The sequence below is a fragment of the Argentina silus genome (assembly GCF_951799395.1).
Source record: "Argentina silus genome assembly, chromosome: 1".
Lineage (NCBI taxonomy): Eukaryota > Metazoa > Chordata > Actinopteri > Argentiniformes > Argentinidae > Argentina > Argentina silus.
Window position 1 is genome coordinate 5,636,933 of NC_139655.1, and position 23,646 is coordinate 5,660,578.

Here is a 23,646-nt window from a genome sequence, read left to right on the forward strand (position 1 = left end):
ATATGCAGCCCTGCTGGCTTGAGCCCTACATTCCTCAGGCACACTGGCCAATGGAGGCCAGAGAGACTGGCACCAAACTAAACAAGGATACTCCAAATCCAATCAGGGCTCAGCTCAAGCAGATGACAGAGCATTGCGTAAGAGGGCTGGGAACTCAGAAAGCTCTTTTAGGTTTTTGTAATGAATGTGGCTGCATGGCTGGACATTGGCTTTGTTTTGAGAGAAGGCACAGAAGCAAATACAAAGAAACTGAATAGAACTGTCCCCTGCCTTGATAACCCTTGTTGGACTAACATAGAATAAGTGATTACTCTAGTCGGGTTATTCATCATCTTAAAAGTATTTTTTCTTTGTTAGTATTATTTTAAACTTTGATAATGACCTTGACCCTCTTCTCACTACTTCATGGCTATGTTTCATAAATCCTTGATTTCCAGGAGTAAGGGTTATAAAAACATGTTTCCCCTCTGTGTGACATTGCTCTTGCTGTGTTTTGTGACATCAGCAGAAGCAGATGGGTTTAAACCCCCTTATCACCATGGCGATTCTGGGACTTTGGAGACGCCCCTCCTCTCTTCATCACCACAGTGCGACCTCCTTTCATGGACATGTGAATCTCGAGAGGGGGTGGACTCACTACTCTGAAACATTCACAGATGATTGACCCTCTTTGGGCCTCACTAGTGCTCATGGATGGGTGAGCCAGGTGTCACAGCATACAGGGATGGGCTTCCGCTTGGACAAGTCAGCCTTAAGTTTGATGATTTGCTATCATTAAGGATATAGTATGCGTTGGTGTGTTTGCCTGAATTGTAGGCAAACACAGCATTAGATAATCTGATTACCCTTGTATAAATGACACACAATAACATATTACTCCAGTTAATTTTATGATGTGATTTGCCAAAATCATTATTGACTGATAGCCATGTATGTCTGAGTTTGTGCATGCCACAGGGCTGTGCCAGGTCTGTAAAACAACAGCGGCTTTGTCTGGTGAGAGACATTGTTCCAACTTCCAGGGGCTCACCGGTACAGTACCTGACACCTCCTCTCACCAGAGGAACAGGTTCTACAGTACCTATTGGCTGGGCTCTCATGCAGATAATTGGACATTCAAATAACTTGATACCATGTGACTGCTCAAGGATGTTATTTCAAGTTCAATGTTAGGCTTGGACATCTTCCACATTGAGTTAACACATGGATGACAATTAAGAAAGGCGTACGAAGACAGGGAAAAGCAGTCGTCAGATTGTTTTATAACCACCATTTCAGGAAAGATGTAAGTCATTAAACATTAAGTGCTCATATAAAACATAAATAGAAACATCTATGGAATTCAATACAAAGAACAGAGACTTGACATCAAAGTAAAGCAAACAGTGTGTTCACAAAGAACTTGTAAAATCATTTTGTTGTAAGCAACAGATTATAGGGATACATTCTAAGACATGAAACCTCCAGCAATGTGTTTCTCAAAGCAGAGCAGTGAGAAATCTCCAGAAACTGAAGAGGATGAGCAGGATACAAGAGACACACCAAAGCCTATGTTTATTATTATTTGTTATTAGAATAATATGTATCAAAGTTAACCAATGACTTTCTCATTTTATCATCCTGAACATCCAGCCTTTATACAACATTATTATATGGTATAGGAAAGTCTGCTACTCTGTGGCTGACTTGCAAACTGCATGTCCCTTTTTGGCCCACCAGTGACCCCTTTGAATTCTAGCTGGCAACCCAAGCCAAAAATTCCACATGGAAACTGATAAAGCCTAAGTTAGGTAGAGCCTTTATGATGACATAAGCCATGAGAGCCTCTACAATTCCCTAAACCATAGAGCTAGTCCAAAACCGATGATAACATAATCAATTACAAGAAAATGAACACACATATTAAACACAACACATCTCTGTCCAAATTCAACATATCCTCTGATTACTGGGACTGAGCTTGTAATGGGAGCGTGATGTGATGAAATAGTCTTAAAGAAAACATTTTACTGAAGCTTTGAATACACTGTACCCATGTTCTATTCTGCATTTTTCTATGGAAGCATGTACTTTACCAACCTTATGCGTACCAGACACCCAGATGTATTTCTGGATGTTTGTTCTATTTTTACAAGGGGGTGACACTGGAAGCCAGATGTGTGTGTAATGTATGAGGATGTGGTGTACGTGTATTTAAATTATGCTCTCAGATATTCAGGAACATTTCGTAGTTTTTTCCCAGACGGTTCCAGTGGCCAGAGACAAGTTCTGAGTCAGGGGGGGAATTTGAGGAGGCAGTGATCAGGATGGCCAAGTTGAAATAGGACCCAAACAGACTGACCTGTTTATTATAAAGGCATTGTGAGTAAACAAATTGAAGTGCTCTTGAGTTGAAATCCTGTGTATATGTGAGCATGGAAAAAAATAAATTGTAAATAACGTTTGATCAAACAAATGGAACAGTGTAATGGTCTCTGTATGTGACCAGCTGAAACATTTACATTAATGTCAATCTAAGATTCACAGTTTACTGTGTGTGTATGTGTATGCGTGCATGCGTGTGTGTGTGTGCATGCATGCATGCATGTATATAAATGTGTATATGTGAACAATTATTAACTTCACTTAATCCATCATTAACTTCACATGCACACATAGTAATGTCTGACCTACTAATGTGTTCCTGGTCATGTGCATTGTAAGAGGGTAACCAAACCCTATTCTTCAGTGACTTGTAGAACAATAATTCACACATAATTCTGTTCTTTGACTCCAAAGGTTTGATTTATTGAATCTATAGTGCCATTCCAGATGACACGTTGCTACAAACATCAGTATTCCCTACCACCACAAGAGGTCTGTGTGCTCACACTCCTACAGTACATCCCGCAGTTATTGAAGCTTGCTGGTCATTAAACATTAAAGGCTCATATGAAACATAAATAGAAACATCTATGGAACTCAATACAAAGAACAGAGACTTGACATCAAAGTAAAGCAAACAGTGTGTTCACAAAGAACTTGCAAAATCATTTAGTTGTAAGCAACAGATTATAGGGATACATTCTAAGACATGAAACCACCAAAAATGTAATCCAGGACTTTCCATGGTCGACGTCATTCCATCACCAGCCTCACCAAGTCCTCGGTTTGACTTATTGAATCCATAGTGGCATTCCAGATGACACGGTGTTACAAACATCAGTACTCCCTACCACCACAAGAGGTCTCCGTGCTCACACTCCGACATGTTATTGAAGCTTGCGTTGCACCTCCCACTCATCCAGGACATTCCATGGTCGACGTCATTCCATCCCCAGCCTCACCAAATCCTTGCCCTTTCTCTTTTTCTCCACCAGATGGTCCCATTACTACACAGTGTCCTGTCAGTCTCTTTTGAACTGAGTTTTTCCAACAAGGCCATTGATCTATTTCCACCCAGAGAGACACATGATGCACTAGTATTATGATGGTTAACGCTAATCACTTTAGTGGTAGAGATGAGATGTTAGTCTTCAGATTACCACAAAGTGACTAACTCAATCGCTCTACTCTTGTTTCTTTGGATGGTCCAGGGTATCAACTCATATGGTCTAGTAATTGAGAGAGAAGGAGGTCTCACAAGTTTTCCATTGTCTAATCATCCTGCCCAGCCCCTCCCACCAAACATGGATGAACTCTGATTGGATGACTAGTGTCCTTGCCTTGATGCCCTTGGTGGTGGTCTCTGCAGGCTACAGAGCTGCTGTTTGCTGTGTTTTTATATTAGATTAGGTTGAGGAATGCTGTCCCCTGATCAGTTCCAAAACATAAGCATCGGTCTCTATTGCCTTCACTCTTTTCTCTGCCCCACACTTTGGTGTAATGTTACATCGTGTGACTGCATGCGACACCTTAGGGGTTGAGGTTAGGAGGATACCTCAAAGCTTTTCCAACATCTGCAGTTAGAAAGATTTCTCTTTCATCAAAAGCATGTGTATTAGAAATCATACTAGAGGTCATTTGAAGTAGCTATATTCTAGCAACTGGTGTAATATCTATGGACAGTTTTGGTAAAAGTGTCCATACTGTAACAATAAAATGAAAATATTCAGTTCATAATTACCTCAATAAGTCTCCCCTCCCTTCTAGATTTCACAATTTCACCTCTCCTCTATTATAATACCATAGTAACCTAAGAGTCACTAATTTCAATGGGACCACACTCTGGATACAGAAGTAGTTGACCAGTCCATGACCATATTGCCATGCAGACCAGGAAAGGTTGGTGGAGGCAGAAATTGTAATGCATCAGCCTCCCCATCACTTTCTTTCCCTACCAGTATAAATGAATAGCCCTGACCCAGCCACACCATACTCCCACTGATAAAAACAGTTCTCACCCCTCATCATTGTGAGTGAGACATAGAGCAGATACAGTAGGGGAGATATTAAACTATCTTTGGTGTAATGTGATGTTATTAAATCTGGATGAATTTCTATTGTATAGACTGTCTGCCTATTTGGGGCTTATGGTGAGTGGGCCCAATTTACTTCTATTCAGTGACCTAGGGAAGTTAACCACCAATGGTATAATGGATTAGGAAAGGTATTCTATTTTACAGTTGGACAGTTCATTTTATTGCAATCATCTGACTGTTCCAATCTCAATGTTATTGTTTGCACTGTTGTACTTCTCATGTCATGTCCTAACAAAATATATCCGGAGTATCAAAATCAGATCCATATTTCTTATGACGATCTGTGATTTCATTAACTACATTCATTTAGCCCAGATATCCATATATAGTATATTGTATTATCATATTATATCATGAGACACTGAATCATATCACATGTGTGGCATCAAGTAATATACATTTCAGTGCAGAATATCTCAGACCCTCTTCTAGATCACACACAGGCAAACCTGGGTCAGCCTATGGTCTTTAACTTATTGTGAATATTTACGACTTCCATTACATAAGTTAATGCAACAGCTTTTACAGCAAGGCATATACATATTATTATGTGTTTTATTGCTGCCATTAGGAGAGCTATTGGCAACTTCCAGAATTCAACTTTATTGAATGAAACTTAAATCAATTGTCCACCTTCTTTGGTATTGACTTCTTCTTTTAGAACAGCCAAATGTAACACAATTACATTATCTGTGGTACATTTGACATTCTTTTCAACATCACTGATGCCACTGCCCACCTGATTATATGTATTGGATTCAGTGGAGCACACAGACACAGCCAGTAGCATACTGGCCATCTGGAGCACCGGTAGAATTCCGGGGTCAATGGTAAAGAAAGCCATGGGCCCAAAAAATAACAATAAAAGAGTAAATCAGCCCACTTCTCCATCTCCCCCGGCATGTCCATTCCTCCTTTCGTGCAGCCAGTGTTTCCGTATGTGAGTGCGTGCGTGCGTGCGTGCGTGTGTGTGCGTGAATGTGTGTTTGTGTATATGCTCAGGGTTATGTAACCTACCGGAACCTTCCTTAGACTCATCAACTCGTGGAGTTGGGGCACTGTGGCCAAATTCATCTCCAACAAAAGCCATTGAAAGAAGCTCTTATGCAGGGAACAGACCACTCTCTGTGGAAAGGTGTGGAAAGAAAATCCAGGCAGGGGAGGATTCGTGTTTCTGCTGGATGCTTTTGGCCACTGCTGAGATTGATGGTTTTTTACCTGGCCCTGATTCAGTCATTCTTGTGGCCGTCCTAAATGGATAGTTTTAGCACTGGAGCGAAGCCACGCTTGACTTTTTTGCACTCATATGAAACCAAATTCTTCACCAGTCAGTGATTCCTCCCAGCTACATTTACAGGAATACTGAATACATAGCGGTCAATGTGTTCAGTGTTTCACTTAATGGTTGTGTAGTTGTGTAACTATCAGCTTTCAATGACCAGAGCAATTCTTTCTGAGGGCATCTGGCCTTTTCAAATTCCCGATACTGAACAAAGATAAAGTTATCCAAATGTTATTTTTGTTTGTGTGGATAGATAAGATCACGAGGAAGGTATTTAGAACTCTTTACATGCAAGACCTGCTGTCGATTTTTATATGTCTGAGTAGCCACTCGCTAATTGTCAGTAAAACAGAGGAAGTCTTACTTCTCTGTTTATTGCCACAGATTGAATCCAAGGTATTCAACATCTTGCTGGAGACATACTGACTCCATTGTTCTCTGGTTTGCCGCTGTCACAAATTTGTAGCGTGGTGTTTGGGGCCGTACAGAAACCAGATTCCTCTTCTCTGTTCCCAAAGTCATGAATGTTGCCTTGTCTCACTGAATGTCAATGTGCAAGGAAATTAGGTCTAATTGGAGACGCAGAAACAGGTAATCTACAGATAATGGCGTATGACTCTCATCCAAGGCACAGCTGGTTTAGATTAGCACCAGCCACAGAGGCCTAAGTACACTTCTTCTCACAATGAAGAGACAACTTTGGCTTTGCACACACAGCTAATGCTAAGCACACTACGCAACCATACGAGGGGCATTCTGAAAGCCACTCTGGTTGCCAGACATCTAACATTCACTCTATGTCCCAATGTCTTGGATGTCCTGTATGTGACCATGAGGAAAAGAAAAGGTCTCCTGGGACGTTTTCATATGGGTGAGGGGGTCCATGCAGTTGACTGATCACTTCACACTTGAGCACATTCTCTCAGGGTTAGGAATGTGAGAACAGTCATTACTGGCATGTGAGGGAGGATTGGGCCTCATATTCACTCCCATGCCAAACCCAAGCTATGTAGTCACACAGTGCAGGTACTGAATAAGTGATTTTGTTTGGTTTGGTTTATTACGTTCTTCAACATGTTTTGGTGCAATGGTAAATGCCTGAATAAATACACTAATGAGTTTTCATTGGCAGGTAGTCACGCTATTGTTTTCAGGTCAGGTGCATCCATGGAAGATGTACAAGGTGTAATGTTTTTACTGTGACATCAGGTCCCATTTCAACCAAACTGTTGTTTGATTTCTTTAAAAATGATAACCCCGTTGTCAACAACATCACAGGTGAATCTTGGAGACAATGTTGTGAGTGATCATCTCCAAATAGTCTGAGATGAAGCCTTGCAGAAGCCTGGAGGCTCCCTCTGAGGACTCCCTCTGGTCTTGGACCAGGGCCAGGGTATCACCAGCGGGGGCTGTATCTCATGATGATCAGCAGCCCGTCAGCTGCATACAGGAAATCCCCCCACCTCCCATACCCCAACCAACCTCCATGTGTCTGCCAGAAGTCCAATCTATCCTCCTTCTCTACCCCCCTATCCCGGTTCCCCCCATCCAAGCTGAGGTGCTTTGAGTTACAGCCTGAGGAGCAGCAAGCTGGAGCGCTCAGCTAATAAAGTCCAGACCTCGAAGGCTGAGAATGTTTTCACAGACACAGCCCAGTCTGCTTCTATTGTCTTTGGAGGCATGCAGAATTCAAATGTCATTAGATCCCTGCCTGGCTTGATTGTATTTCACTGCAAACCAGGGCACTGAAGATAAATATGAAATCAATCGAAATATGTATGGGATACTGTTTTTACACATTATAGTAATACCTTTTCAAAATATGCAAGTCAGCTTGCAACACACCATGCTTACAGGACTGGTTGGGGTTCTGCCCCCCCTTTAAAGGGCCTTTCGCGGTTTCTGCGGTAACTGCCTTTTTTTGGACTCGTTCTCTATAATTGAGTCTTGCGTTTTCGTCCCGGATTCCACAGCCCACACAAAGCAGTGATTATTCCTAAGCAGTGGACTGGGGGGGGGGGGGGGGGGGGTGAATGCCATAGCTTTCTCATGGATCCCATTGGTTGCTCATTCACTGTACTCATCGTTGTGAAACCCTCAGCTCGCGGACTGTACCCTCTGTATGGACACAAGTTTTGTTTGATCACCTTATCACACGGGCCGTACACAATGAGAATTCAACTAGGTTCAACTAGCAATGTCTATGGTGCTATTGACACAATGTCATCTGTTTACTTTAGCAATAATGCCCGAGAGGCTGCGGTTTATCGTCAATATTGCAGGTAGGGGGAGTTATTAGGTGCGAAGCACGGCAAACACCCTACCAAAAATTCGAACAAGAAATCAATGCTTTTTTTATAGATTGTGGTAGTTTCTGCCGTGTGCTGAGAAATAGTTTCCAAAACTACACATGTTGTCAAGGGAACGCAATACACAAATCTAAAATCTGATTTCAATAATGAGAGAGAGACCTTGAAAAAATTACATCAATCACTAGGGACTCAATTCATTACAGTTGTATGTTTGTATGTCATGTATGTTAATAATGTGTAATGTTATGTAACACAAGGTGAGACCTTTCAAAGTCAGTAAACCATTTTGCAGCTTTTAACATTCCTTCCAGATTGAGACCTTGAGTGAATTACCATCGCTCTGTATCCCATGTCCAACACAAACGGGCATCCTCTGAATGAAGGTTCAGGCAAGGCATTTTAAGGAGGAGGGCAGCTGGCTGTTAGGGATGGTCAGCTGATCTCACGTTATGCAAACCACATAATGTTATGCTACCACTTTCATTAAACTTAATAAAACGACGCGTGTCCTCACTGAATCAGTTTAGTCACATCATATGTATTGCCTCATTAACCCATAGTAAATATAAATCACTGACTTCCATGTGCGCAAACACATAGCTTGTCCTACCTACATACACTGCGCAGATTCGCTGATATTGATCAAAGGTGATTTGTAAAATATGATATGCGCAGTGCTTTGCTCAAACTAACCGCCCCTCTCAAACGCGAAGATTAACTGACTGTCTTGAGGTTGGTCGTATTTTTACGGAAATGTAGCCTAATGTAAATCTACATTTGTGTGTGCAAAAGCGTTCTTCTCCCATGAAAACATCCTTCGGTCTTGTTTGAATCGACATGATAAGTAACCTCTTTTCTGCCGATAGCAAGCGCGTGCCTGTTGGCATCAATGATGGATTTTGGCCAGGTTGGAGAAAGTTTGCCAGGCAGATATGGGGATGGTCGTGACTTGCAAATGACCTGTGCATGGTTGTTATTTACCAACAACAACATTGCAACGCGAAAGTCTTACAGTTCTGCTAATGTTATGCATGCTTTTAATTGGACCAAGCAAATAACACCTCTCTCCAAAAACTCGTAATGATTCAGTCTGATTTTAGTCACAGAGTTAATTGAACACAAATGAAAAAACTACGCCTCTCAGCCGTGGGATTCGCTGAAATCAAATAATAACAAATACTTTACTCAGTAAATGAATTCTCATTAAGGCCAGCTTGAAGACGTTGTTATTCCAGGCATATTGGAATGGCAAAGACGTCGGGACAGTTCACCAAGGTTAACTTTGTTACCGTATTGAAATATGAATTCCTAAGAGACAGCATAGTGCAGTATTTCCTTCATATACAGTACAAGCAAATAGAGACTGCATTTAACATTTCAATGAGTCATTTCAAACCGTTAACTGTAATGTAAATGATGTATGCAGGGACACATCATGATATTTTCTCTGCGATGTGTCGTCTGCCGAATTGCTCTACTTAGGAGACTGGTTTTCCACTCAGTGTGGTTGGTTACATAACCATTTCCAGAAAACTGTGGGACATGGATTCAGACTAGAGGGTTGCTTTTCAAACCCCCCTCTAAAGGGTCTACTGAGGCTGGCCTCAAAAACAGAAGATTTATAGTTATTTCAGCCTGTATGAACAGATTTAATATACATCCAAGGCTCAGTGCCATTCCAATTCGTCGTCATAAAATATACAAGACGTGCGTGCCTATTAATGAAATCAGAGGTCCTGCGACCAGCCACAGTTCAGCATTAAAGGGCAACTTCTGCCAATGGGAATCACAAGGTGGAAAAATACTTCCTGTAAGCATGTAATTTAATTTTGATTAAAATACATCACCACTTTATGGAGGAAGTGGCAGCTGTAAGGATATGTCTTCAAAGCAATGCTAAAAGAATGTGAAGAGATTTACTGGAATCCACATATTGATTTGCTTGGAGAACCAAGGAACTTAAGGCTTTATTTATAACATACATACTGTATTTTCTTAAAAAGAACCATATAACAGAGCACTGGTTTATAATGAAAGACATGGCAATAAATACAGTGGGAATGATGGGGGTGATTATAAGAACGAGAGACATGTACGACTGGCCCTCTGTGAGATATAATCAAGTAGACTCTGGTTTGGTCATCTGGTCTAATCAAAGAGCAAGCAAGTACTCACTCTTCACAATTTCAGGAAGAAAACTAAATGTTCCAGTGATTAGAAACCTAATGAAAAAAATAGATAATGGCTACTGGTTCATCCAAACTTTTCAACCACTTTGACTCTAAAAACATATACAAAAATAGGATTGGTCTTTTTATATTAGCATGGTAAGCATTTTAAATGATAGAAACAGCCCATGAACCTTTAAGACAAGCAAGTGTGAATTCCATTAAAGGGATGATGATTCCTCAGTAAAAAAACGTCTGGGGGAATACAAAAGTGAAATTGTAACAGAAAGCAGATACTACAACATTGGTCAAAAATTAATCTTTACTTCACAGTGTCCCATACTTCAAAAGACTTAACAGTAGATTTAAAAGGAATGTTCTCAAACTTAAGATGAGAAATATCAAAACACTGTATCTCACCCTTTTATGCTTAACTACAACTGATCACAACCTCTGCTGCTCAAATGGAAGAGTTGGGGAGGTGGTGGAGGAATGCACTCAAGGCAACATTTCTCTCTCTTATGTTTCAATCAAAAAAATAGGAAGACTAGCGAGGATAGCAAAAGACTTGCTCTGTTGTTGTCATGGATACATTACACTTGTTAATACTGCTCCGACTAGCGGTTGTGTTGGAGGGAGGGGGTGCGCTAGCCCTAATAGTCGATGCCCTGGTCGTTGTAATGGGTGCTGTAGTCGTCATTGTAACTGACTGGGTACTCCTCTTCCTGGAACTCGGCCTGATAGTCACTGTCGCTGATCTCTGAGCCATTGGTGCCCGTGCCCTGGCTGCCATTGGCATGGATGACAGGCTCTGTGGGGGTGGCGCAGTACTTGGGGTCGTAGACCTGGCGGCCCAGGCCATAGACGCTCATGCCCTTCTGGGATGCCACCTTGTTGGTGCCCATCTGGAGGGAGATGGTGGAGCTGTCCACTGACTGCACGGACGCTTTCTGGTCAAATATGTCACGACGCGTGCCTGGGGCTGACATGCCAGCCTGGATAAATGGGAGAGAGTGAGGGGGGCATATTTTTAGAAGATTTCAAGAAAACAGAGAGAGCGCTATGGACTTAAAGCAGAATTTTACCAAAAACATAAAAATATTTATATATTTAATAATAAAGAATCTGACACAAAACACAGCACTATGAGACTATTCCAGGAAGTAAACATTATTTCATAGTAACTATCAATATTATGATTACAGAGATTCTGTAAGTGGAAGTAAGCATGATGTGAACTCATAGGTATTCAAAATGTATGTTGCACTGAAAAATGGTAGCTGCAGTCAAGTTACCCTGGTATGAGAGTTTGACATGATTCAGAAATTGTTGACTAAAGACCAGCTATAATCAAGGTAAAATCGTCCTTAAATACAAGAAAAAAAAAAAGGTCAAACCGGTCCCTCTATGGGAAGTGGGCCTCAGTAAAAGCAGTGTTGGTTCTACCTGGCTGGCTCCTTTGTTGGTGCCCATCTGAAGGCTGATGGTGGTCTGGTCGTAAGGCTTGTCTGTTTGTGTCTTTGGGTCGTAAAGATGTCTCCTGGTCCCATAAGCAGTCATACCAGCCTGGCTCGCACACTTGTTGGTCCCCATCTGAAATACAAAAAAATAAATAAAAATTACTAAATCACATCTAAATCTACATTTACAGAAGCATGTTGTCTATATACATATACAAATTAAGTGTAATATCCATAGGCAAAATACATGAATGAAAAAAAACGATACACATCATCTTATGGTCACGTCTAATTACAAATGACAGCCTGTGGCTGTGATTGTTGATGTCATCATCATCATCATGTCTCACCTGCAGGCCGATGACACACTGGCCAGCCTTGATCTTCTCATCATCAAAATGACGCGTCTGCTTGTCTGCGTATTTAACACCAATGTCAAACTTTGTGTCCATGCCTTTGGTCTTTGCCTATGAAACATGACAACAAAGTACTTTAAATGAAAAAAACTTGATAGCTGCAGTATTCTATAAAAACACTTTTTCAACATAAATTAAGGATACATTGGAGAGCCATATGTCCATATGTGACGTATGTGCTTTTCTCTCCTCTCTTCCATCCCTTGAAGATCACTCACCATGCCGGCCAGGGCGAGAAGTGTGGTCTGGACTTGAGTCATGTTCCCACTTTCAAACAGGTCATTGGCCTCAAATATGTCATTGGGCTTCAGGCCATAGGCCAGGATTGCTTTGATGAAGTTCCCAATGTTCTCCAACTGGAGGAACAACAGAAAACAGCAGGGGTGGGGGGGGGGCATACGGTAAGTTATTACTTAACCATCAGGAAGTAATAACTTCATAAAGGAGGTGTTGTTAGAGAGAGTGGTGGAGGCTTAATGAATGAGTCGACTTATTCTCATGGCACGACATGTTGCTCCAGGTCTTATTAATGAGGTGAATACTCTCTCTATGATGTTCTTGTTCTCTTTGCTTTCTTTGGAAAACTGTTATTACTACTCAAGAGTGTGAATGCCTTATTAATGTTTGAGAAAATACTTTACCTTATGCCAGTTCAATTGTGAGTGGTTGATTTTCTTTATTGAGCCAGGCTGCAGTTTGTTTATCAAACTAACAGAGAGAAGGAGAGCAGGTTTAGGTTACATAACACACATTCATGGATGTTATGCACATATATGCACAATATAAAAACAAATATTTCAATAAACTTTACCAAATTAATCTGGGTAATCAGTATATAAATAGGGATGGGAAATAATAATCAATCTAAGTTGAGGTCTTCCTATGGAATTCCCTGTCAGTCCCTCCTAATGAGGATAGAGACAGGGCTTGTGATTGATCCCATATGTGTAAAATTGTCTTCAGCAGACTCCAGACTACAGCATGGTCCCCTGCAATGTCAAAGCCCTTGCCACTGTCTACTTTGCTGCAGTCCAATGGGATCTGATCTAGCGACTCACACACAGACACACACACTTACTCTCCCAGGATGATTCCGTCTTTCAGGCCTTTCTGGAAGTTCTCTCCAATGGTCATGCCTGTCACCTCCTCGATCCAGAAGCGAAGCTCCTCTTCCCTTTGCAAGTCATATTTCTGGGCAATCTGAGGAAAAGACAGACTGCACTTAGTACCCTTGAAACAATTCTTTCACTATGAAATGGAAAGGACTGCTCCTCTTGTGTAATAAAACAAACCACTTAACTCCATATACTATATTATTACCTAAGTACAATGTCAGTACAGTAATTAGTGTTACTACTGTTAGACAGTTGTGTAATTTCTTCAACACAATAGTTTTCAGGTTTGCAATGAGATGAAATAAAGAGATTTGAAGGTCAACGTCTTTTGGAGAGGGTACTTTATTCGATGTTACAAAGAAATGATGTTTCAGGCTAGCAGGTTCTCTCTCTCCCCCCCTCTGAGTCTCATTTCCCAGAGAAAATTGCAATGGAATTTAGCCTTGGAGGCTACAGGTCCTAGGCCCCCCTTCCCCTAGCATCTGGTGTTATGTCTCCGCATTGTGTACTGGATACGAATGACGTTTGGGCAACTTATTGTAAAAGGGCTACAAATATCCATTTTGAGGTAAAAATACCTACAACCATGTCTTCTCACAAACAACCACTTTAAGAGAGGGGTATGAATGGCTTACACAATCATAGTTTCTACCCTGACACTGTAATATAATGCCTCTTTTCCCCCTCACTGAGTTTCTGTCAGAAGTTGTTATTTACACCTCATATGTTGGAGAGCCTGCCGCTGTTAGAGGAAAGGGATTACGTTTGAGCAACAGGAAATCAATCACCAGACTATGGTTAGAGCTCAAACATCGACTGTCTGGGAAAGAGTAAAGGCTCAGACATCGGCTTAAATGTTGTTGTGCCGTGTGTTTGGCTTCTGATTCATGTGACGCAAATTGGCCAAACAACAAACAAAAAGGTCAGCCTTTCAGTGAGTCAACATATTAGAAATACTTTCAGATTTTCACATAGGCTACAGTGTGAGAACAGGATAGCCAGATACAACAACATGATACAGAGAGCATCTCGTAATATTAAAATAGTAGGTTAGTTGCATCTCTCATGGTGCAACTATCAATGTGAATGAGAATCATAGGGAACACATTATTCAGAACGAAGGTACCAGTAACTACTCCAAATATGAATGACTATTTCCATTGAATTCCTTTAACCAGAAACTGTGCTTTTAAGTCGGAAACCTCCTTGTTGTTTCACTATTGTTGAGGACTGTGACAAGGCTGGCCGTTGCCTTGTGCACGTAAAGGTTAAAAACACACTAGAGAATAAATATAGATGGAGAAGTTAGAACAATAAACCGATTGGCAATCCTGAGCTAAAAACCACAGCTCACCTTGGTGCAAAAATGCTTGACATTGACTCTCCAACAAGCTCAAACATCTGTTTTATACAATGGATTGAGTCATTTACACAAGTTAAGTATCTTAATGCTACAGGTATTTAGAAAAATAAAATGTACTTCACAAGGACTATAACTCATTGTTACTAAAAAGAGATCAAACAGACACTACAATTTTAGGTCAACACATAAGCTCCCCTACCAAAAGAGCAAGTGCCAGATACAAGACGGCCTAACATCTACAAGGAGAGTATGGTCTGATCTCGGTTTTCTTTCAGCCCATTAGCCTTTAGGACAGGTGCTTAGGCAGCATCACAGACAGATACAGGATAACACTGATCTAGCTCCCTGGCTCGGTGTTTAAAGGACGATCTGTTCTCAAAGGGTTAACTAGACATGCATAGCTAATGTGGTTCAGAACACTAATCAGAGAGGATATGATGCTACCGACCTCATGGATAAGAGTCATCGGAGGTCAGCTTTAGTCACTAGGAGGTAGTGTAAGTGGGAGCATGTGTGAAAGTGAAGCCAATTATTACTACTAATTACTATTTCTGCCATCTCTCCCTCCCCTGGTCTTTTTCACGCACGCACACGCACACACACACACACTTTGCATTAAGTATGATGGACTCGCCATGGCCTTGAAAACATTGCCAGCTAGATCTCTGGATCATTCCCAATGCCCTCCAGCACACTTTAATTTTCAATGAGACAAAAGGTTCAACAGAAAACAAATACACGTTAAGATGACGCTAAAAACGTCCATGGAAAAATGCACCAAATCTAAAAAGAAGACCTAAATAGGCATGTACATTTCACTGATTCTAAACACCTGTAGCATTAAGATACTTAATTCGTATAAATAATTACATCAATGGGAATACAAACCAGAATTTCATTGCACAATGCCATTGAACTTTCCAGTGTTTTCTGTAATGTCAAACAATGGAGTGTGTGTGTGTGTATATATATATATATATATATATATATATATATAAATAACTGTACTTCATGTTGGACCATCAGGTGAGCAGCTGCAATGACCCATTAGCTTATTGGCCATTGTAAACAACACTTAAACATTGGCCAAAGCAGGATAAACATGTCTTTTTAACAATCTCATCTCACAGACACTACTCATCCTCACAGTCAGAAGGACAAACTAAAGGAAGGAAGACTACAAGAGAGAAAACATCTGGCTTTCACTCCTCTCACCACAGTCCACTCTTTGTTAGCATAATCCCTGTGTGCAGATATATGCTTGTTAGCAGCACTTCATTTAAAAAGGTGAACAACTGCAATTGGGAAATGTGTCTGTGCCTTAACCTCTCTCACAGTGGGGGACTGTCTGTATGTCTGTGGAGGACTGTCTGTCTTAGAAAAGGTACAATTGTGAACCCGCTACCCAATATAATCTCAAGAAATGCATATGCCAAATCTCAGAATCGACTGAGCTTCCCGAACATAGTCTGTTTATTTTTTTCTGAGATTTGCTGCTCTACCTAGCACAGTGAGAGAAGGGGGGGGGGGGTGATGATGTTGTGATGATGTCACAGATGCCCTGTGATGTGGCTATTGTTTTTTCTCTAGCTCTGCTCTCCCTAAGTGAGAGAGATGTGCACATTGACAGACACTGAGTCAGAGGTTAATGAAATTTCCCAAATTTGCAGTTATTCCCCTTAACAACATAAGATATGTTGATGCTAGGTTACACGAGAGGTACGCCTACGGTACTGAACAATATCTAGCAATGTAAAGTAGGCGCACTAATAAAAACATAAGGTAATGACAGCCTTTCAGAACCTCTGTGTTAGAGGCCCATAAACTTGTAGCCTACATCTTCCCCCCTGTTCAGCAGAGAAAGGCTTGTTTGAGTTTAACTGCAGTCAATCACTCCCCCCACACTAAAGCCTGTCAGCTGGAATGTGAAGCAGCCACCAGAGACGAGGGCCTCTGAAGCACTGTATCCATTCTGTGCAATTTGAGGTCAGAAACAAGGCCCATTCTCACATAATAACAGACTAAAGGGTAAATCTTCAAACATCCCCCATCTTGTAAAGGGCAAAAGTAGTGTTGTGTTCCAAAATATGACTCAACAGGGGGCTAGGGTGAGAGGTCACAGAGAAACTTCACAATCCATAACAGCAAACTTGAGAACACTGTCATTTAGAACTTCATCAGAAGGGAATTGTGTGCCACTGCAGAAACCATCACCAGAGCACAGAGAACCCTCTTCAGAGAGGGAGCTAGGGAAGATTAGAGAGAAGAGATTTCTCTCTCTTCACCTCTCCCAGCAGTCATTCTCTAGGAAGACTGCCAACTTCCCCTCCAAAAAAAGAAAAGTGGGGAAAAGGATCCAGTTCTCATCGTCTGGATGGAGTCATTAAGAGTGGGCTCCTGAGGAAAAATCTGGAAAGCTCCAGCTAAACCCCACTGGAATTGAACCCCAGACAAGCCCCTCCCTACCTCAACTCTATACCCCAAACCATTTCCTGATGACGGTGCAAAACCAAGCAAACATCTGGACAAAGGTGGTTAGGAGAGAGAGAAGGCACTATGTGCAACTCCATCGATTCCATATAGGGTGTCTACATCACTGTCAACTGTTTAATCAATAATGACTTCAGTATACCGTATGCATTAGGTTGTATAAGCATAAAAGTATTTGCAATGCAATATCCTAAATTCATATGAATAGTGTGTTCTTGGGGGCAAGTCTTACTAGAAAGTTACTTGACATGCACATTCAATAACTTGGGCCTAGACCACAACACAATCCTGACCAATTTCAACCCAACCTCCCCCCATGTTGATCAACCCATTGTTCAATCATGCACGTGACCAAGTGTTGAACCAAGCTAGTACAAATACTCCAGCTGGTATTCATTGATGTTTAACCATCCGCTAGCTCTGAAAACACTCAACAGACCACATGCTGTGAGCAGATTGGCTATGCTGTAAATGTGAAGTGAACTAGAAATATTTATAGATCTGGGGCTTGGAGCTGCAATAAGACCGAGCAAAAATCAAGGAGTTTTAAATGAGGCACCAAGGCAAAATTCTAACTTGAGCCATTTGTGTGGCTCCATTAGGCAGAGCATTTGGAGTTGCATGCATCTCAGGTTAATTTTCTCCCAACTATAATCTCAGATAACAAACCCCAAGCACAAAGCACCCATTATAAAACAACAAATAGTCCTCCACGGTCAACAATTAAAGGCAGTTTCCCATGGTATTGCTACAGACAATGGACTGCTAACCCCAAACAAATATGCGCACAAGATAGCAGCATTATCCTTTCCAAAGAAAAATCAAAGTTGAGCATGTAAAGGTTAGTGTGAACCCCCACTATCTCACTGGAGTCAACAGAGAAGAGCTGGACAATAGTTTCAGGAAAAGGGGCCTTTCCTGTTTGTCTAAAAGTGGCAGCTCCGGGTTAACTTGACAACATGAGAAATTCAGGAATAACACCTCACACTTAAAACGGTAGCTTGAACCAATCCAATCCAATTACACAATGTCAGCACATGGCGGGGGAACACGCCAGCCCTTTCCCCGCAGCCACTCTCGCCATCTGTGGGAATGGTGCTGTTGTTTATTAGAATAACAGAGAGAGGAATGTGGCACAACAACACCACAGTGACCTGTCTCCACCACCGGTACCTGGGTTGTGTTCCGTAGGGCAACACATAGCTAAGCCTTTAGGAACGGTAATATTCTTGCCAGATACGAATATTGATGACTCCTGTGGTCCGTTGCAGAACATTTTGCTATCGCCAGCTTGACTGCACTGCTCTCCCCTTATCAGAGTCTTACTCTCCCAGGGCAGGGAAACTCTGAATGGGGCCTCATTCATCCACCCCCTGGCTCTCCTCCAGGACACCCTGCTCTATAGCCACAGGAGAAACGCACACATGGTGAGGAGAAAGCTATGGGCACAGGGTGGGAAGTCAACACCACAACAGTAGCATTCACTAGCTCCCAATGGGAGCAAACATTTTCTAAATAGAAAAGCTATTCAATTAATGCAAAACCATAATAATAATAATAATGAAAAGAAAATATTGTCTAAAACCACAAGAGCAAAATGTTTGTAATGTCTGGTGTTATCCTAAGGGACCGCAAAACCAAAATGACAAACCATCGAGATCCAGAAGAGACAGGCCTGTAAATCTCAAAGGGTTATTGGCACTTACCAAGTCAAACAAATGTGAATGTCCTCTATTGTCTATCTGGTGTCTAAAATTGATATGTATTTACTTTGACTTTTTGTTTATCTTCACTGCACTGTACTAAAGGCAGAAAATCATATTGAAATGGGTGGTGGGTGGATTTTAGCATGTTTCAGGGCTTAAATGCAAAAACCAACACACCCCTATTTTGTAGAACAGAAGGACATTCTGGCTGCAGAAGACTTCAAAATAACCATGGTCTTGCAATGTTGAGTGTCCTGAGGTTCAACCTCTGGCTAAACAACTCCCTCTTGCATCAGTTCACCAGAGACAAATACAATACAATTCTCTGTTTGCTTGATGTACCAACAATTGGCCCGCCCTAGGGTAAACTGGGACTTCAATGGAGAGAAACAAACAAACAAGCAAACCAACCTGACTCAAGACTTTCAGGGTGTGATGAATGGTGAAAGAACCAAACTCTGTGGTAAAAAGTAAGTGACTTAACACATTTAAATAGTATGGTGATTGATTCCAATGTATTCCATTAGTCTTAAATCTACAAGTTCCGTCAATAATAAACCTCTATTACCTTCTTTTGAAGAAAAGCGGTGGCAACTATCCCGGAGAAAATTATGTTGACAACAGCAGGGGTTCAATAAGATATTACGCAACTAAATTTAGGTGAGGAGCAGAGGAATATCAATAACAATGCTTGACTAATGAATTACCAAAAATGTATTGCATTCACTGCTGAGAACCGTTGGGTTGGGTGTAATCAATACAAACCAACCCGAAATGTTCAGGAGAGCCAACTTGGAAACCCAACTCCTCCAACATCCACACATTTGGTTCAGCAAAAGCTCTACCCTCACTAAGAGGAGAAAAAGTTGAAGAATAAGATGAACAAGTCATCTTGAAGTTCATGACCCCTACAGTCCTGCAGAAAAGATGAGCCTTCCAGGCTCAAAAGGGAAATTGTCTACTTACAAACACTTGAGAAGTGACACCCCAGGAAACACCAGTCAGTCAAACATTTGGGCAACACTTAAACCTTGGATTGACCCCCTGAAAACACTGGTGGATTGATCTAAAGTGTTTGATTACCAAAAACGACCATGTTTGAGGGCCTCTATAAATAATGTGGGCCAATGAAAAGTACCTTTCCCTCTGCATTGATTCCAAATGCATGAACATACATGTAGACCTAAAAGTTAATTTCTCACTTAGCAGTATAGCCTCCCACTATGTCTCCCACACAACAAAATACAAATAGTCCAACAATGGGACATACAGTAGAATACTATATGTTTGTGAGACCCAAATGTCTATTTTTCAGCTTTAGCCATCTGTAACATATTTAATGAGGTAAACATTTAGCTGATTAGCAACTGTCAGTCATCTTTCAAGGTTAACAAGCATATACATTGGAAACTAAGCTGCTTTCCATTTCCACTGTCAAAACCTCTGGATATATATCACCAGCTCTCCAATAAAGTCTGGGTGTTGGCAGTCACACTGGAAACATATCTGAAAGCACACTAGCTCTGGAAGTAGAGCTAATATTTTCATTTTCATATTTTTTCGGCTCAGAGCAGAGTCGCTCATGTGACCCTGTTGAGGTGCAGGCTTTTCATACCACAATGTCAAAAAAGTCCTGAAGTAAACAGAAGGCATTTAGAAAGCAAGGTTTGAAACCCAGAAGATACGGGGGAGACATGACACGCTAAACCTGTGGCCTGATTCACTTACTGGATTAGAGAGCCCACAACACAAGGAGGATCATAGAGCGGTGGTCTGGACCGCAGGACTTTGAACCCGCTGGGACCACAGCTCAATCATCCTGATTCTCAGTCTTTTGTTTTCAGGCAAAAAAAACAACTCAAAACAGCAAGTGAGCGCTTACGGTCCAAAAGGAGAGATGCTTGTAGCTAGTGAATCAATAACTCTTGGGCTGGGTTAAAGGGGATAGAGGGATTTCAATGAGGAATTCTTGGCATCTCTGCTATATGACTTACAGAGAAGCACAGCTAGTGAACTGTCAGTGACACTTTGAGTTATGCAAGGCAGAAGTTCCTCCCGTTTCTGTTTGTATTCAGTCCTTGAAAAACATCTCTGACTTACTGTCACAGGTTGAGAAAGTGCCATGAAAGCTTTAAACTAATGGACTGTATTTGTTCCATTAAAAAGAGGTCAGTTTCCCAAAAATCTTTGTAGATAAATAAGTACTTGAACTCTTTTGAACATCCAGGCCGACTCCTCTCATAGACCAGCAATGTTCTTCATTTAGACATGATAAACAGATGCTCAGCTTCACTATAAAAAATAAAATAAATAAAAAGCAGCTGATATGTGAAAGCCGACAGCAGAGCAAGGGAGAGAATTCAGTTATAGGAATCTCAGAGATTTAGATTTGCATATGAGCCAAAACCTGTTTAACAAAACAAACACCCACAGATTTCATATTTTGGAGTTTAACTGGTTTACAGTTGTGTTACTGCTGTTCAACGAAAGTTGACACACTGGCAGGTCGAAGGTCTGACTGAGGTCTTAAAGGGGCAGTGTTATATTTTAGGAAAGACAGAAGTGCAAGATTTTAGGTCAAACATGGCATGGCCAGTGGGTCATTTTCCCAGTCAAGTAATGTATACTGTATAGGCCTACCCCTGGATTTGGATACACATTACTTAGAAATAGTATGATGGGGTGTCTGACCGTTATGTCCAATGGTCTCACCATTCCATAACCAAAACACCAATGATAAATTGATACACTTTGATACTGTTTTTTTTTTTCTTTTTTTTTTGCTCGCCTCACTTTTCTGCAAATGAAATCTGTTAAACAATAAATCAAGTTTGTATGGCCTTATAGATTGGAATGTGAAAATAACAATGCTTCTGGTCTTGTCTTTTGTGATCCAAACGAAATGATTATTCTTTTTTTATCGGACAAGGTTCTCTCATTGTTGGGCAAATATGTAAGCAAATATGCTTATCTTGTATCCAGAGTGATAAAAGCCTTTGGCTGCTGGAGTCTCTGGCATTGTCACCACTGTTATCAAGACAAAGTGATTTAAACCGTATGCATGTGGGGGAAATGTCAATGGCATAGGCCTACGGGCGTCTTAAAGGAGCACATAGGCTACGAGACCAATTCGTGAGAGGCATCTGCTTTGGCCCTGCCTCCAGCTACTCCAAATGGGTAACCGATGATGTCATGATTTGATTTCCCACAAAGAGGAGAAAGAACAACTTCCAAAACTTTTCCCGGTCGCTTTGTCACTGCGCAATAACAGATTTGATCATTCTGGCCACACGTGAATCTTGACCGTTAAGAGTTGTTTGTCACTTTCTTTTCATCTATTCGGTCAATCCACCCAGCCAAAATTATCCTTTGAAAGCCAGCACGCGCCACCAGTACTTTCGCGCGACACATGCCATTTGTTGTTTGAACCGATTATTATCAATGGTTTGAACTCAAATGTCAACTTTAGTTATTTACAAACATGTGACATTATAACTGCTGCCAATATTAAGTCCAGAGTATTTAAATGAAAAGTGCTCATGTCCACTTCACCTAGCCCATTTAAAATGTGGGGGCATATCCTCGAGCCTACGCGGACTCCTCCCTGCTCCACGAACAATGAGTTGGACTTGGCTTTCATTCATTATAACGCTTGCAAACGGATACCTTCAAAACACAATAGAATAAAAGTGGTACTCGTGATAAGATCAGATGCACAGTGACAATTTCATTGGGGTTACAAATTCTTTCTGGGTTTTAGTCCTGTACTGCAAACCGTTGAGGCTATTCGACCATATCAGACCAGAGCTAATTTTGGGCAATTATAAATATATGCATACTGAGATTCCTTTTCGTAGAAGATTCATAAGAGCAAAATTGGATCACTGTGTTACCGAAAATATTTTGGAAAAGTTTCCGGCACGTCATGATCAATCCATGCGTAGCACTCGTTTTACATTTGGGAAAAGTTTCCACATTGGGGTCAATCCATGGAAATGACAGAAAATGGCCACTGAAAACGGCACCTGGGATGTCCTATTATTACAGACCCATATCAGACCGATTGCATCTACATCCTCATACTCCGAGCAATTTAATGCCAGCCTATAGTGAGTTACAGTGAGTTAAATCCTAATATTGCAACATTAGGCATAGTGATTCAAATATATACAAATTTAATTTCCCTACATTCGCTACTTACTTTGCTTTTCACTTCTGCCGATAATCCGTAGGCTGGTCCCTTATTGAATTGAGTCATTTTGTTTTAAAATTAAAAACAAAGTCAATATTCCCAGCTACAATGTAGCAAAAGCGAGTCCTCTGTGAAACTTTGTATTAAACACACGATGTGTTTTTCAGGGTCCCGTGTCAGACAGTCCAAATAGGAGTTAAAGATCCGTGCGAGTATGGAGTGAAAGAGTATCGCTGTGGCAGGCTGAGCTCAGAAACTTCTCGCTTCAATACCTAATTTTTGTTTGGAAAAAAGTGTCGCAAGACGATTGACCGAGCCTGCCCAACCAATCAGAGGCGCCCATTTTACATACCTCTTCTCATTGTTGAGGGCTGGTACTTCTGCTACTGTAGAGTTTATTTCAATAGTCTTATGGGGAACAAGTTATCTTCTTGAAATAAGCATCTATTTGACATTTATATGTAGGCACATTTTCTAATAATCATCTGCGATGTACAGTAGCATACATTCCAGTAACAGAAAGATAAAGCACTAAGATAATAATAATAATAATAATAATAATAATAATAATAATAATAATAATAATAATAATAATACATCTATTTTTGTATAGCACTTTTCTCAGTACTCAAATACACTTTACATCCTTGGAGAAGACAATCAATAATAAAAAGAAATAAAG

The 23,646-nt window shown here is 41.0% G+C and overlaps 1 protein-coding gene across 1 annotated transcript; it reads right to left on the bottom strand.

Moving 5' to 3' along the window:
* Positions 1–9,987: 9,987 nt before the first annotated feature.
* cnn3a (calponin 3, acidic a) lies at positions 9,988–23,214 on the bottom strand. Its single transcript, XM_083675987.1, has 7 exons — positions 22,974–23,214; positions 13,177–13,298; positions 12,740–12,806; positions 12,317–12,454; positions 12,033–12,149; positions 11,669–11,815; positions 9,988–11,217 (listed from the first exon to the last, which is right to left on the bottom strand). The coding sequence occupies exons 1-7, from the start codon at positions 23,028–23,030 to the stop codon at positions 10,876–10,878; spliced, it is 990 nt and encodes a 329-aa protein (XP_083532113.1). The 5' UTR covers positions 23,031–23,214; the 3' UTR covers positions 9,988–10,875.
* Between the last annotated feature and the right edge of the window lie 432 nt (positions 23,215–23,646).

Bases quoted from the DNA above. Each gene is read 5' to 3' on its own strand.
- cnn3a (XM_083675987.1), bottom strand. From the start codon at position 23,030: ATGACTCAATTCAATAAGGGACCAGCCTACGGATTATCGGCAGAAGTG. The intron at 12,150-12,316 runs GTGAGTGATCTT...CATGTTTCATAG, and splicing joins TTCTCGCCCTGGCCGGCATG to GCAAAGACCAAAGGCATGGA. The intron at 11,816-12,032 runs GTGAGACATGAT...TTTGTATTTCAG, and splicing joins AGTGTGTCATCGGCCTGCAG to ATGGGGACCAACAAGTGTGC.